The 16,680-nt window shown below is 45.9% G+C and overlaps 1 protein-coding gene across 1 annotated transcript in view; it reads left to right on the forward strand.

The window, feature by feature from the left end:
* Window positions 1-16,680, forward strand: part of NEGR1 (neuronal growth regulator 1) — a 294,357-nt gene that overhangs the window by 188,550 nt on the left and 89,127 nt on the right. Inside the window, exon 4 of the mRNA XM_075155531.1 lies at window positions 15,321-15,452. Within this exon, the coding sequence (XP_075011632.1) occupies window positions 15,321-15,452 (132 nt within the window). The remainder of the gene's footprint in view (window positions 1-15,320; window positions 15,453-16,680) is intronic.

A 16,680-nucleotide genomic window follows, 5' to 3' on the forward strand; every position in this document is an offset into this window, starting at 1 on the left:
CGGTACAGGGAGAGGCAATCAAAGTGCTGGGGGTGCGACGATGCTGTGCTCTTACCAAGAGGCAGGCGCAGCACGCAGCGGGCAGACAGGTATGTTTTCTCACTGCTGAAGACTTACGGGCAGGCAGTTACAGCCTGTGCTTTGTTTCCCTTCCCTTGCCCAATACCTGCTTCGTTCTCCTCAGCCCTTCTTGGAAGCCCGTAGGAGACAGCAACCTGCATTTACCAAATGCTCGCTGTTTCATCCTTTCTGCTGGAGCGTCTCGACCAAGTAGTTGGCAGGTAATCCTGCAAATCCTATACCACTTCTCCTTTTAGGATTTTCTTTGGGGAAGGGAGGTGTGTTGAATTGGTTTTGCCACATGCCTTACTCTCTCACCAGGAAGCGATAGGTTAGAGGAAACACAAACAGGGGCTTGACAAATTTGGTACTTAAAAAAAAAAGGAAAATCACGGAATTGAACCACAGACTGGCTGAGGTGGGCAGGTGGAGATCTCTGGTCCAGACTCTGCTCAAGCAGGGGCAGCCGGAGCGGGCTGCTCAGGACGTGTCCAGTCGGGTTTGAATATCTCCAAGGATGGAGATGCCACAGCGTCTCTGGGCAACCTGTGCCAGTGTTTGATCAGCCTTACTTTTAGAAAGCTTTTTTCATCTCTAGGTGGAATTTCTTCTGTTTCAATGCGAGCCCATTGCCTCTTGTCCTGTCACTGGCACCTCTGAGGAGAGTCTGGATCCATCTCCTTTACACCCCCATCAGGTATAGGACCCCCGGAGCCCCCTCCTCCCCGGGCTGAGACCCCACCTCCCTCGGCGGCTCCCCAGTTCAGATGCTCCGGCCCCTTCGTCACCCTCATGGACTCGTTCCAGGATCTCCATGTCTCTCTTGTCCGGGGGGGACCCTCAGGAACATACACGTATAATTCATCGTAAAAACAGCGGGATATGCCCCTACGGCAGGCTTGCTGCCTGGGCTGGCACTGGGAGCGTCTCCTCACGGCATGGCTGCCTTACTTCACCTCCAGAAGCATTTAAACTGGCGCTCATGAACGGCTCAATATTGTTTATGGGCAAAGAGGGGGTACACCTGATACAATAACAATAAATGCTTGGTTTATATATATATAATTGAAGTCTTAACAGTCTGACTCAGGAATCGTTATTAGCCTAGACCTAACATTCCCTGCTCATGGCAGCGGGGTTGGACTAGATGATCTTTCCAACCCAAACCATTCTATGATTCTATGACTTACCCAAAAAGAAAGAACAATAATGCCGTTAAAGTTGTTGTAGACACACTTTTCCTGGTGATTCGCACGCCCTTCCCTGCCCCGCGGGGGCTGAAGGTCGGTGGCTTCATTCTGGTGGGCGACTGTTACGGCGAGTTGTGAGCGTCCAGGATCTCTCGGGGGGAGGAATACAGCGTTCATGTTGGTGGTTTCTTCTTCCTCCCTTCAAGATCTGTTCGGGGTCATTTTTAAATGTTTGCTATCATGCTTTTACACCTTTGCTCTTTCTTCATTGCTCTGCAGCTCCACATTACATCCTAAGGTCCTGTTTGCGGTGCCTTCTACGCATGTCCGATATCATTCCTTTGTTTTCCGACACCCCTAAACCCCACTTTGTCCAGCTCCAAATCTGCATTTCTTTAACTGACCATGGGTGACCCCCCCCCAGCCATGGGGTCTCCTGCAGCAGCCCCTGCCCGTCTCTGCCCACCCCGTGCCTGCCCTCCTCTGCGCCCTGTCCCACGACCCCCCCTCTCAAGCCCCTGCTCCCACACCAGCCTGTGTTTCTCTGCGTTGCATCATTGTGTAAGAGTCATAAAAACCTCATTACACATAGAATAACTGCTCGCTACTGCCGGCTGGGTAAAACTATGGTCACACCATGGCAATGCAAAGGTAAAACAGATTAGCCAGGGGCGTGCTCAGCTGGAGGGAATGCTGCTCCAGCTCAACCAGGCACGACAAAGCTGCCGGACAAGTCCAGGCAGAGATGCTCTGACAAGCCTCAGTGCTGAGGCCTTGCAAACTCATTGCAAACGCTGCATTACAGGGCTGCATCGTTACAAAACACGTTTAATCCGAGAGGTGAGCACCGATGCGGCCGCTGCAGAGCTCTAGGACGTGCCTTGGTGTCCCCTGGTCGATCAATGGACAGAACTCTGTCCGGAGTGGGAGAACACAGGATCCAAATAACTTATTGCTCAAAAATCTTGTAAAATGGGATGGAAGCAAACATATAATTTACAGAATATGTTCTACCCGCTAGTCTACCAAACGAAGAAGAATTTTTCCATTTCAGTGACCCTGTACCACTTTTGTGCTCAGGTGTGTGTTCTGGTGTACAGACAGTTATAAATGGCACTCAGATCCCACTAAGTATCAGTCTGGCAAACAAGAAGCCTGGATTTATTAGAAAACAAAATGCAGGAGAGTTGAAAACACCAGATTTCTGTAACGGTTTATACTCTGTCTGCAGCAAATTACTTTTATCTAAACATAAGCTTCACCCGCACTTTATAATTTCTACCAGTTTTTTCCTGTAATTCCCAGTGGCACTAATGAGGCTTACATGCAAGCATCACATCTAGAATACAACACTAAATTATATTAACAAATCATATTTAGAATATCCTGAAATTGTTTGTCAAAGCTGCTACTAAAAGATAAGAAATTGAAATCTCTGAATACAAATGATTCAATGTAGACTAATTCCAAAATATTATCATGATTTGCATCAATGCAGCCTTTACTTGGGTAAGGTCGGATACAATTTTTTTGAACAAGAGGTAAAATGAACCTTTCGTAGGAATAAAAATAAAATGTATTTAGAGGTGATTTTTAACTTAGTACATAAATTATTGGCCTGGAATCTTTATTGTGCATGTTTATTTGCAGTCATTATGCAAATGCATTCGTTATATAAATATTCATTGTACAAACCCATTATGTAAATCCACAAAATCTACACATTCAGCATAACACTGTAAGGAACATGGGGCTGTAGTTTGTAATCTGAAAATCTTGTATTGTTGAAATGTCACCTGAATAAATTGCAGGTATTACTTATTTTGTTCTGACATTTAAGAGCAAAGTGCAGCATCAATAGTTTAAGAATGAAACCAGAATTTTAAAGAACCAAGCTCTGCTGACACATAACTCCAGCTTTTAACACTTGTTTGCCATGAGCAGTAACAACAAAAGCCATTCAGAAATCTTTTGATAAAATGTTTCTGCTTTGCAAAACTCGGGTGCTGTATGTCAGAACTCTTTTCCGCTTTGGTTTTGACAAACTCTCCAAAGGAGAGCTCTCCCAGCCGCAGAGGGGCCGATGGCCCGGGGTGCTCGGGCGGTGGCCGGCGGAGCGGCCGCGGTCAGACGGCTGTGCCGAGCGGGGGCCAGCAGCAGAAGCACGCACCGGCTCAGCACTTTGCTGCTTAGGCCAGGCTTGCTGGGAAAGCCTGAGATTTCCTGGGTTTATCTAAATGCAAAATAGGTTAAAGTCCATAGTTTCAAAAAGTCTTCTGGAAAAAGCAAAACTTTTTTTACCTAACTCCCTTAAAGCAAAATGACACTTCTTGCAAGTTCACACCATAGTCTAATGTTCAGGGTATAGGGGTTTTTCGTTTGTTTATATTTGAACTAAGCAAGTGGAGAGACGTGGGGTATCTTTCCACATCCCAGCAGGCTGTTTTGGCAGTCGCCACTACAGCACGTGCACGGAGGCACCGCAGCGGCTGCTCTCTCTCGTGGGAAGGAGGCAGTGAGAGCTAGCAGAGCTAGCAGAGCTAGCAGAGCAGATGGGACGATGGGCCAGACGTGTACGGTTATGTTTTGCCAAACTAGCTTGAAATCTGGGTGGATGCTGGGGGAAACAAGGTGCTTCAAATGAAGCACAGCGGCATTTAGGCAACAGTGACCATGATGGGTCTATACCAAATGTATAAGAGAGAGGGGGGAATAGAAAGATTGCAAGAGTAGCCTCACCTTTGGCTTTGTTTAGTGCTTGACTTCGCCATCGTAATATTTAGCACAAGTGTTGTTAGATGAGGTTCCACATGTTTCAAACAAATACTTTCACTCTAGTCGGTTGTCTTGGCATCGTGTTGCTGCCCCGAGGACTCACACGCAAGGCTGGGCTCCGCACATACGCTCTGGACCACCAAGCGTGGTGCAAGAAGTGAGGGCAACCAAGAGGTTCACCTCAGAAGTGCCCTCCTGGTCCAAACTAAAATGCTGATATGGACGCGCCCAAAGTGCATGAACTCCATCCCCTCAAATGAAGGAAACCTGGTGGATGCTCTCCTCTTCCAGTTCTTCCCTGCTCTCTTGCCCTTTTCTCACAGTTTTTCCCCCATCGCTTCCAGTCTAGTTTCTAGTTATTTTCCTAAAGCATAAGGATAAACTGGTTGTATGTAAATGCATGAGTTTGGGACAGCAGATTTTCAGAAATTATGAGTTTAGCTGAATGAAGACAGATTTTCCCATGTGGAGTGGAAGGCAAATCCCTAGCACCAGGACACTCTTGTGGCTCATTCAGTCCTGATTCCAGAGAATGGTGACACTGAAGTGTTTCCAAAATAACCCAACAACCCTCCCCAAAACCCTGTAGGAACTGTTTAGCACATGCAAAATAACAGATTTTTCACTAACACTGAGGAAAGCTCCACTTATCCAGAAATTAGCCTGACTTTAGATTGGAACGTACTCGCATGATGACTCCTCTCCTTCTCTAACACATTTCATTTGCCGCCGGGGCGTGTGTGCATGGGTGCGATATGACTGAACTGAATCTAATGCCCGTCCTGTTGTTTCTGGACAGCCCTAAAGCTGTGAAGATGTATTGCATTAATGTATCATCATAGCAATGGCGTTCTGACGATATATTAGTGTAATACATCTTCAGAGCACTCAAACGATAGGGCTGTCTGGGAAGAATGAGCCTGAGAGCCGATTCAATTCAATTACAGGACAAAAGGCAGTGCCAGTCCCTGAGCAGGCAGAGCGTATTCCTGCAAGACCCTTCCTGAAGCAGACCGCTACAGAAAGCTGGTACTGGGGAGGGAGAAGCAAGGAGGCTTTTTTAAAACTTCTAGCTAAATCCTAAGAAACAAACAAAGCTTGATATGAGCAAGCCAGTGTCAAACACTTTGTTCCACTTGCACTTCTGCTAGAGAACCACCAGATGTTATCCACACGTGAGAGAAATAAGAAGTATTTTGTTGAAGTGCAGGTACTCTGAGCCTGGATTTTCAGGCTGAAAATACTTAACTGACATGAATTATTATCAGATTTCCAGGGCTTTGTGTGTGTACAAAGTGTGAGCTCATCTTTTAAAATGCTCCGTCTCTTGCTTGAAACTGGTTTTAACTGAAAGTTTTAGAAACAAAAGTTTCTGGCTTGTGCCTTTTGTCTTACCAAATTCATAGAATTGAATCATAGAACCAAATTCTAAAAATCAAGCAGGTATCATTGCTGGGGAGGGTTATTTCATACCACTGATTCCCTCTAACATATCTGCAATTATGCATTATGTCATTTTTGATCTACGAGAAGCCGCTCTCCTCCACCCTCCGCTTAGCTGCTCCCTTGCACAGTGAAGCTACTCCCAGCACTAATCAAGTTGTGTGAAGGATCTCGTTATGGAACCACATTTTCCCAACTTTGTAATTCAAAGTCCAATTAGCAGGTACTTCAAACAGCCTGACAATACTGCCATCCAAAAAGACCTCTTTTGCTCAAGCTGCTTTGTCCCGGATAGCTTAAAACCAGTGATTATTGTTTCCTGGTTCATGGGTTTGGGTTTGCAATGCCTGGAGTCGCTGCTCCGTTGCCTCCCTCTCCAAGTGATCCCATCTCACCTCCCCAGCTCTTGGTAAGAGCCCCACAGCTAATGAAGGGTTTTCTCACATGGAGCTATCACTTCGTCAAGGTGATGTCCTGCACGAGACGAACCTTTGAGGCAGAGCCGGTGATGTGCTCACGGGCTGCAGGGTGGAGTGGGGTCCTGCCCCACGCGAGACGTGGTGTCCTGAGTGGCAATGACGTGCAGGCACATTTCCTAAATAGAGGTAGATTTATTGCTGCGTTAGACCAAAACCAAAGCTAGTTCCCTTTAGGTGTCTAAGAAGCAGAATGTAAAATAATTCAGAGAGTTAACCTGATCAGCAATGACAGTGATATGCCTCCCTTATGCCATCATTACTCATCTTGCAGGCAACAGCTTCATTAGGACGCTAGCGCTGTGCTCCTCGGTCAGGTGAAGCATTACCGGGCTGAGCCGAGACATCTGTTCCGTGCAACCGAGCTGGAAGTGTTTGGAGACGAGCCAGGAAACCTTCAGGGACGATCCAGGCAGGGACGCTCAGCAGTGATGGGCTAAGATTGACCGCGATCAGGGAGGTTTTCCGTGTGTGGTGGAGGAGAGGAGGTGAGCAGGAGAGTCCTGCACAGAGCTGTCTGCTCCTCTTCCGCTCCACTTAGCCCCTGGCATCTGCCGGCGATGTCTGTCCCGGCTCCGGGAGGAGGGAAGGACAGGGCTGTGCTCTCAGCTGTCCTGAGCCACCAGAGAAACCTGCAAATTGCCTCTGGGCTGTGTGTAGTACGTGTTGGCACCAGCTGGTTTCGGAAGTAATGCCCTCGATGCCAGCATATTATGCTGACAAAGATAACTTTAATTTAGGGCTCAGATGCCTTGGGGTTTCACAAAGCTTTCGCGCCCTGCTCCTAGACTGGGTTTATGGAGAACACCCCTTCTTTTTCTGCCTTGATGTCAACTCCTCATTCTGAGCTGTCTGAGGAAGGCGCTCGGCGCTCAGCTCCGTGTTGCAGTGCTTTGCACAAGCCTGTTGTGCAGGGATGCCTGCTTCTCCAAGTCAGCAGCTCTGGCCGGGGCCCCCCGGGGCCAGGAAATCTTCCAGTCTGGTGGCCTGACATGGTCCCCTGTTAGCACCGAAGGCGCAGCACCGGGGCTTTGGGCTGCTGCTCATGCCAGCGGGGGCTGGGCGCCTGAGCAGTTAGTTTCGGTCGCAGAAATTCGTGCTATTCACCCAGTATAGGATGAGATGATGCAACGCACCTCTCTTGACATGCAAAGCTAGTTGGGTGTTGAACATCCTAAATGCAACGACTTGCAGTGCTGCCTCCTCCCGAGGGCTTCCTCAGCTGCAGACGTGCTGCAAGGAGCTGCTCCTGTGCACGGCTGAGCCAGACCTCCCTGGAGAACTCCCAAAGCGTCCCTGGGACGCGGGACGGCCCGTGGGGGACCCACGGTCTTTCATCAGCTCTTACGTGAGAAAAACTATGTGCATGGGACAGCTAAATATCACACCGACGGGCATGTGGGGATTGCATAGATGGAGTGGTCCATCTTACAACCGACTGGGGACTTGAAGTTTTGTGATTAATATTTTATATGAATTTAATGGCCTGGCTTGTGATTCTGAAGCGAAGTTTTTTAGCTGGTAAAGGCATCGCATGTCATTAAATCAATGGTTCCCTGATACCAAACACCCAGCTGGCAGCTTCCCAAGAACTCAGGGGGGAATGGTGTGGACCTCTAGGCAGAGTAAATGAGGGGATTAATTAACAGTTTAAAGACAGCAGTGCAAACACCAGTACTCGATATAAACTGCTTGTTGTGATTCTTTCCTTTGCCTTTGGATAAACAAAAAATAAGGAACCTCCAAAATCACACCTCCCCCATACAAAAGACCGTGTCTTTTGGTTTCAGGTTACGGGACTTTTGGCTTTATTTTTTAACGCTACTTGTAAGTACCGTTCTTGGGAGATTTAGTATTAGGATCCAATTAAGTGACATTCAGTATCACGATCCACTGCTCTGGGGTCAAGTGACATTACACTGTCAGTGGTCAGGGGGGTTCTGAGGAAGACTTCTCAGAAAAATGTCATTTTTATCAGGCCCACTCCAGAAGTTTGAGCATCCCTTCAGGAACAATTAAAGGTATTCATAGAAATCCTCATGTCTTCTTAAAATTTTTAAACAGACTGAAAAAAAATTCTTGTTAAAATACAGTTGTCAGGAGAAGAATATTCAAACTAAAATGGTCAAATAATTGGGTCTTTGTGAAGGAACTGAGAAACGAGAGTAAGATTACAATCTTAGCGAAATACGGTGGTTCAAACTAAAACCGTACAAAAACATTGCACAGAAAGAAGAATGAATTTTCTGATGATTTTATAACAAATGGAAAGTATTTCTCACTTTTCAATAAAAGTAGATGAACTCATTAATAAATCATAAAATGCTATGAAAATTAGAATTTTAATACATGCTTAGTTTATTCCCCCAGATATTAGTTCATTTTTATTTGAGAAATACTGCACTTTTGAGTGAGCAATTTATGAATCACAGAAGATATTTCAGTGAAACAAAATCTTTAATGTTCAAAACCAAACCAAGCAACTGTAGATTTCACCCTCTTTCCCCTTCCTCTGGTATAGTGTCCCTCGTGGCTATTTTGGGAGATGCTGGTCTTTTGAAGAGAGCGTGCCCATTTTGGGGCTTGCACTAATTTTTAGAGAAAAGTAACACGATCTCAAAAATCCAACGAGGTGCTCCTTTTTTCTATTTTACTCTTCAAATACTCGGTTAATTTTTTTTTTTTTTTTAATTTTTGTTACTATTATTTCTATCTTGCCCCACCTTAATGGTGGGTGTTGGTACCGAGGTGGTGGCAGGAGGTGACAAGGGTGCTCCAGCCTCTGGGGACGTCCCCGCGGGAGGGCTGCGGGCAGGAAACCCAGGCTGGGCGGGCTGGTGGAGGCAGACGCTGCGGGGAGGTGACAGCGAGCGAACAGCAGATGCCACATTCATCCCGACCATACCTGCAGTACTTGCTGGTTTATTTCCCAGAATCATTTCTTCTGGGCAGTTTTATAAATAAATCACATTTTAAACATATTAAGAATTCTTTTTTAAATGCACGTTTAAAAAAAAAATGGTGTCGCTTTTGAGGCATATGAAGAAATATGGAAAAAACAGTCATTAATGATTCATTTAACTCTAGTCATGCCTCCAGTTTCAACAAACTGCAGACAGAAAAGTCATATAAAATGGAAGGGATCAAGAAATGTATTCGAGCCAAATAGATAGATAATCAGTAGATAAATAATAGGCTGTGCATCATTTGCAGTGCATCACTTTGATATAGCAGCAGGAGGAAGGAATGTTACAAAGCCATCAGACATGAGAAAAGCTGTGACCGCCGTCCTTTACCCCAGGGTGAACGCTTGGGGGGCACCGTCCGGGCTCCTCCTGCCCCCCATCCCGCTTGCTCCCCAGCCCGGGCTCCCGCACCCTCCGGCTGACCGACGGACGGACCAAGTCTCTTCCGAAAGCTGCCACAGGTGTGGGGCTTTATTGGGAATAATTATCCCCTTCCCAAGAGCCAAATCCCCACATTAAGTGCTATGAATTATAAATAAGCTCAAGTGAGATTTGATCGTGTAGCTTTCTTATTAAAAAGATGGTTGCCCTGCTCTTCCCTACATGGTTTTAATTTTTTGTTGTGCAGAGAAAGTTTTTTTAGGCTGTTTTCAGATGGAAGATGTTCATGTTCAGCTATTTGCTGCAGAAGACCCAGCCGCCTCCGTGTTAGAGGATCTCTTGCAAACCCCTCTCCTGCCAAAGGGTGCTTTGCATGTCGCGATACAGAGAGATGATCTGACTGTTATGGGTTGTGGTCTTCCAGGGAAAAAACATGGCATTTGCAGCAGGCTGCGCTTACACCTCTGCCTTCTGCAGGCAGCACAGGGTTTTGAGCAGATCCACAAAAATCAGGGTGCAGTCTGATATACATGAAACTAAATATCCAGAAGACACAACATGCAGACAAACGTACTATCTCAAGTGGTTTTTTTCTTTCCAAAGTAACATCTGGTTGACCATATCTTCTCCTCGAGTATTAAAATGGAGCTGGCTCTCCTTTATATCAATACTCAGCTGTTAAGGCAGACAAGCCAGTCCATATTCTGGAGTATGAGCCGACCATGTGTTCCCCGCATGAAGTCTGCAAAGAGAAAATCCAGACTTGCTCTAAAACATCATAACCCCACGAATCTCAGCCTCACAGTGCAGCACGGCAGCGGTTCTGCGCAGAGACAGAAACTGTGGTAACTTTAGAGAACGAGGAAGACTAAATGTGACGACTTCTCTTGTTGGACCAACCTCTACCCTCTACACACAACATCTCGTGATAACTGGCTGAGATTTACATTGCTGACACTCTGAGCATGCACACAGCCAGCTCCCCAAATGCTTCTCTCCGTACCTATATATTTCAACATACAGAAGTAACCTTGTTTGTCTCCACCTCTGAAACTTTCAACTTTGTGTTCACATCTCTTTTATCCACTTGCCTTTCTTACAAAATTGCTCTACTTGCTTTTCTTGTTTCATGTCGTCAGCTGGGAGATCTCCTCCAGCCCTCAATTTATCTGTCAGTTATGGGGTTTTTCTTCTTTACATTTTATCTGATTTTTCTTCTCAAACGTGGAGCATGGCTTCTCTAAAGATAAATGGCCTTAAGTGATCAATGTTTAAATGGTCCCTAATGTGATAGGGCCATTCTCCTAACAGACAGCGAGCTCTTCAGATTACCTGCAGTTCCTTGGAGAGGACTATACACTATCCAATTATAGCATTTGGTGTAACTTTAAACCCAGAATCCATAATGAGTAGTAGAAATGGCTTCAGACAATTTTTCTGGTTGAATTCAATTGTTCAGACTTTGTATTGTTCTCAGCATCCCACAGCAACTCATCTCCAGGTGCCTCCTTGCGCCTTTGATCCTGTATCTCTCCCCAGCCTCTGAGATCAAGAAGGACCTTATGGATTACGGGCTACTTAAAGCATCTGGTGATAATCAGATGGCATCATGATGGCATCGTCACTGGAGACCACCTTCTGTTCTCTCATACTGAGCCCAGTCCTCATCATTGAGGCAGTACACGTGAGGATGAGCCCATGCTGGGGTCTTCCCCCCCCCTCTCTTTTGGAGACAGTTCTCTAGGCTCGAGCAGTCTCTCACGTGCACCTCTGACGTGTCCTGAGTCCGTGACAAACCAGGGCTGGCGTCAGCTCGGCCTCGTGCTCCCCACCCTCCCAGTCCTATGAGGGTCTTCACCCTCCGCTGGAGGATGAGGTGTCTCAAAGATTGGGTCATAAAAGCCAGTCCTGAGCACTGAAGAGGTTTTACACTTCATAAACTGGGGCTGTATTGTAGTTATTTAATATCCTAGTGAATAAGGAAAAAAAAAATCCCCCTTGGCTCAGATGAAGTCCTCAGAGTTTTTCTGGACTTGCACCAGATTCTTCCTCTTACTGACTTATGTTTAACACCAGGGGAGGAAAATGCTACCCTTGCAAAACTCATCCGTCCAAACCTTTGAGAACTGGTCCATATGGCAATGTGTATGTGTGCTACACCTGATGCCAGATACCATATGCGTGGCAAGAAAACAGAGTTTTAATTGTGTACTCTCCTGAGGAATAACAAGTGTGAGGATTTATCAGGCATCATATCACATGGCAGCAGCAGAAAACAGGCATTCAAGCTTAGTTTCACAGGCAGTTCCCTTCCCGGCTCGAGAACCTGGTCTTATAACCTAAGATATCCAGAGCAGATTACTTACATATCATTATGTGTATCAGTAAGTCTAGTTAAGAGATCTTCTGAAAAACCCATCAGGAACGGCCTTGGACACAAGGCACTCTCATGTTTGTGTTTCTTTTACTTCAACTAACAGTTTTTTCCCATCTTTGATCAAAGATCTTGGCTGACACAACCCCAGGCTGATGGTCTAATGAACCTTCCAGATTTCTTTTTCTCTGATACCAAGTCTGATAAGTCTTTTGGCTCTACGCCAGGAAAGCCAGCCAGCCATGTTCCTGACATCTTGATATCCACAAAATGCCCGTGGTCTGCAGAAGGACAGAGCAAGGTGTGCTTACCCCGGGCTGTAAGGCACCACAGAAAAAAACAGTGAGAAAAATGAGTTGTCTGCTGAAACTCCTCTTCATTCACCAATGTCTTCACACACAGTTTTTTCTCCCCACTGCTTATGAATATCGTTTTTTGAGCTGAATGTGCATGCGATGTAACATAAATATGCTTACATATACTTATGCATATATCTTTCACATAACACGATTTAAGTGCTCCCACACAGCCGTGGGAAATCTCTAGAACTAAAAGCAAGCTGAAGAAGATGAAATACTGTGCAGACGAATAGGAAAGATGAAACGCGGTATCTATGTATTTTCTAAGAAAAATATTTATCTCTAATATTTACTAAAAGGTCTCTTATGTGATCTGGATGCAAAATTTCTGGGGACATGAGGGTTTAAAAATGACTTAATTTTAATACTTTCAAGTGTGTATGTGCATGGCATAAAATACATGGGGTTTACAGCGCTATAAAAATGCATGCCTACTTCGCAGCATAAATTAGGTTAATAGCTCAGCGTAAGATCCCTATAAATACAAGGGTTATGAAAAGTGCTGATGGGCATTTTTGCAAATCATTCCAATAGGAATTACTGTGGGAACTCCCACTAAGTTTCCACCCAGCAGCGCTGATGCATTTGAGCTGTAGCAATTTGTTGTGCTGCCCTCCCAGCCCACACAGCCCCCCGAGGCTGGCTGGTGTCAGCACCTGGACACCCCCTTGCTTTCCCTGCAGATGTGGGCATTTTCCAGCCGGACGGATGACTGCTTGCCAGACCTGAGAACTGGTGTTGCTTACGCCGCAGCAGAACTGTGCCAATACGTAAACGTGTCACTTCTGTCCGTGCGGAGTGGCGGCTGCGTTGACCCCGGCTGAGGCTGAACACTACCCCAGCCGAGTGGCAAAGCGAGTGCCAGGAGCACAGCCGCAATCCAGGAATTGTTAAGAAAGCAAAAGCTGGGAGGCAAGAAACTAGGTTATCGCCTGGTGTGTTGTGTTTACATTAAAACAAAAGTTTAAAGTGGAGAATGTTTGGTTTTAGCTTAACTCCAAAACACAAATAACTTCTTATGAAACTCCAGGTACTTGGAGATCTTGTTTGTTCTTTTTTCCAAATTGATGTTGGGAATTGGGATAGGATACGTCATAAATTATTGCCAGGACTCAGTGTACAATGTTTTGGTGCATACCATATATCCAGGGAAGTTCTGACCTTGGAGAGCATTACAATCTCATAACTTAATAGTACTTTTTAACCTGACACACGGGAGAATTTTGCATTTTATATAATTTTCTTGGTATTAGAAACAAAGCAAAAGTCTTGTTGGAAGGTCTCTCCTCTGGCCGGGCAGACCTCCCGTGCAGGCAGGGGCTTTGCATCCTTCACTGCTGTTCAAAGCAGTAGGAAGTAAAATTTTCCTAGAAATTGATTCAACCTGGCCAAAGGGGAGCAGGACGACGGCCACGATGTGAACAGTAACAGCCGGTTTGTTTGTGGAAGGGTTTTTTTCATGATTTATTCCTACGAACCACACGAAAGAGAAAAAAAGCATTCTCATGCAATTTCTCACATCCCATAAATTATTTCATTGCATTTTATGAATGTTCAGTTCAATTCACAATCATTTTCCAATTTCAGTCTTATCTTTCTACTTTACATAACCACTGCTTACTCGGGCTCTTTCCCGTGACAGGCATGGTATATTGTGCTTATTAATGAGTGCCATCTTGCTAAGCAATGCACTGTTATAATTGATGTTTTGAACCTTGCACACTTCAAAACATTAATCCATGAACAGATAAGCAAATGAAATTCACTGCTGTGGTGGACATGGCCATAATACTTCTACTTAGTTCTCACTACCCGGTTCAGATTTTTGTCATTGCTCCGTAAGTTGCAAAGTTAATAACAGTCAATTAAAAGCCTGTCTGTCTGGGAAAACACTTTCAGCAAGTCTTTTTAACCTTTAGGCCTATAATTTCCAGTGTCTGTAGTCATGACTGCTATGATGTATTGTTTTAAGATAAAAATTATATTTAACATTTTTTGGTTTATTATTTGGTGAACGCCTTGTGAGGAATCTAAAACAATTAATTTGCTCCCCACCTACAGCGCACTGCTCAAAAGACATAGAAAGATGCACTTTGAACGAGGCAGCAGTTTCTGTCTGAGGGATATCAAAGTGCTCGCTCGCTGCAAGGCGGGAACCACAGGAGGGAAAAGCTGGGAGATGCTGGGATTTAGAAAACTACAAAAATGTCTGTGTCTGCTATGACTCTACGTCAAGTGGACATAAATTAGCTTTTGAATCATGTAACTGTTCTTGCTGTCTACAATAATTAATGGTTTCCGATATAACAACCAAGGAGTTACAGTTACAGTTCGGTCTCCATGCTGTTTTACATGGGGTAGACCTCTGCCTATTTTCAGTAGTGCTCACACGGATTGTCCTTATTTCTGTGCAACAAGGCAAACACTGAGGATCTTATTTATTGGGTTTGGGTCCTTTGGGAGAGGAGTGCTATTATGTAATTTTTAATTAATATGATGAAATGTTTATTAGGGCACAACATGTAAGCACTGAGTGGTGTGGTGAGCAAGCCTGAAAGGGCTTTTTCCCTGGAGGTGGGATGGGGGATGACCCACCCATTCTGCACCCACGGGCACCCGTTAGAGGGGATTGGCCGCTGGTTCCCTCCAGGACTTTGGGAACGCTCGGGGTGCAGGGGGCCTGAGCCCTCCAGCTGATGAGGTTTATCATCCTTACGTATATCCAGCTGGTTGATGTATAGCTCCAAGATCAAATGGCTGTTAAAAAGTGAGGGCACCTGTGATGGAAAGCTGGTGCTGGGGCCACCGGCGCGGGGGTGGATCCCCTGCTCCAGGACTGGGCTGCTTGTCCCTTTAGCTTGCCCCTGTCTCTGGCTTTGCTCCTGATTGCTGTAGGGGGGCAGATGTCCACCCAGGTGCAAACCATGAGCCCTAATGGATCTGAAACTCTTAAGGCAAGGTTTCGACTGAGGACTCTGCCTTATATTCTGTGAAGCCCCTCAGGTACAGAGCTGCATTAGCAAATTGCTCTCATGGATCTGGAGGCTGCTGAGCTCGACCTTGGGGCATGGTCAGGAGAGGACCCTTGGCCAACCCCAGGAGCTCGGGGGGGGTTGCAGCCCGCATTGGAGCTGGAGTTCCTGAGGGAAAGCTGCAGCGGCTGCCCAGCTCCCCTCGGGCATGTGTTATCTGCAGCACCCAGTAAAACCCTCCAGCTGCTGTTCAGGTGTTGGTGAAGCTTCAGGTGTTTTGTGCTCAGCTTCCAGTAATTTCGTTCTCTGATTATTTCATTTCAGCAAAACCCTTTGAGAGCGGACAGTACCTGGACATCTATGGAATTACAAGAGACCAGGCTGGGGAATATGAATGCAGTGCAGAAAATGATGTCTCAGTCCCAGATGTGAGAAAAGTAAAAGTCACAGTAAACTGTAAGTCGTGTTGTTTCTTAATCACTAAATCCAATGGAGAAGAGGGATGCGGCTGAGAAGAAAAGTCCAATGCAGAGAACTGCTGCTCGTGGTGAAATGGCAGTGTGTTTGGGCTTTGTATTACAGTAGCAAAATGACCTGTGCTATTTGATGTGCGAGTTAATCTCATTTTCCCTTCCTTCGGTGAGACTAAGGTTCAAATCCTCCTTTTGTTTGCCAGCGGACAGCAGTGCTGGCGTGCTGTCACAGGCTTTGTAGCAGGTGCTCTCGCTGGGCTGTGGTGCTGAGACTCAGGTTTTGGAGTAATTTTTTGAGTAATTATCTGAGTAACTTCTGAGGACTGCGGTGGTGGTTGGGCTGAAGTGTTTCTGATTTAATTTGCCACAGTTGTGCAATAACATAAGGAGATGAGTAACTTTTTGAAATTCTGCCTGAGTCATGAGATGGCGATCGATCTCTGTGGAAATTTGAAGTACTCCCGCTGGAGGCAGCAAGTTGTTTTGTGCAGCTTTCCTGGTGTGAAGGCAAGGAGGACTTTGCTGCTGCGCAGCTCTGCCGGAGCGATCTCGGTGGATGGTGGAACCACCGAGGTGGCCCGTTACCTGCCCCTGCAGCCTGTCAGCTCTGACCTTCCGGGATTTTCACACCGAGGAGGCGTTTCTGACTTGGGACTGAATTTGGTTTAGCAGTTGGTATGACATGAAACATTCAGAACAGTGTTCTTTTCCCCCCCAACATGTAAAAAAATGGAAAGAAAACAGGAATAATTGCTCTCATTCATTCTAACTATGAGGTTTTTTAGGTTAAGTGCAATTACCTAGCTTTGTAATTTGTAACAGTTTCTGGTTTAAAAATTGCTGTGGTATCTTTACTGACCACAGTTTTCTGAGATCTCAGCTTTGTGTCTCCCTCCACAGCTCTTGTCCCTGTCGATATGCTGTAGGCAGCAAAGCCCCTCGTCCCCCGGGCGCTGGAGGTGGGAGCGGGGAGGTGGGTTGTTGCAGGCAGGTCGCGGATGGGGCTAGCCGCGCTATCTGGGCATTTATGGGGTGTTTTTATTATGTATCTCCTCATTTACATGTCATCAGGGTACTTGTAGTTCATGATGTCCTGGAACATGGTGGATCAATGCACTGATGCTTATAGAATAGCTCGATCATGCGCTGGATCATGCAGCTTCTGTACTGCTTGGTCATCTAGGCTAGCGGTGCTGGGCACAGATCCTGCT

The sequence above is a fragment of the Calonectris borealis genome, chromosome 8, assembly GCF_964195595.1.
Source record: "Calonectris borealis chromosome 8, bCalBor7.hap1.2, whole genome shotgun sequence".
NCBI lineage: Eukaryota > Metazoa > Chordata > Aves > Procellariiformes > Procellariidae > Calonectris > Calonectris borealis.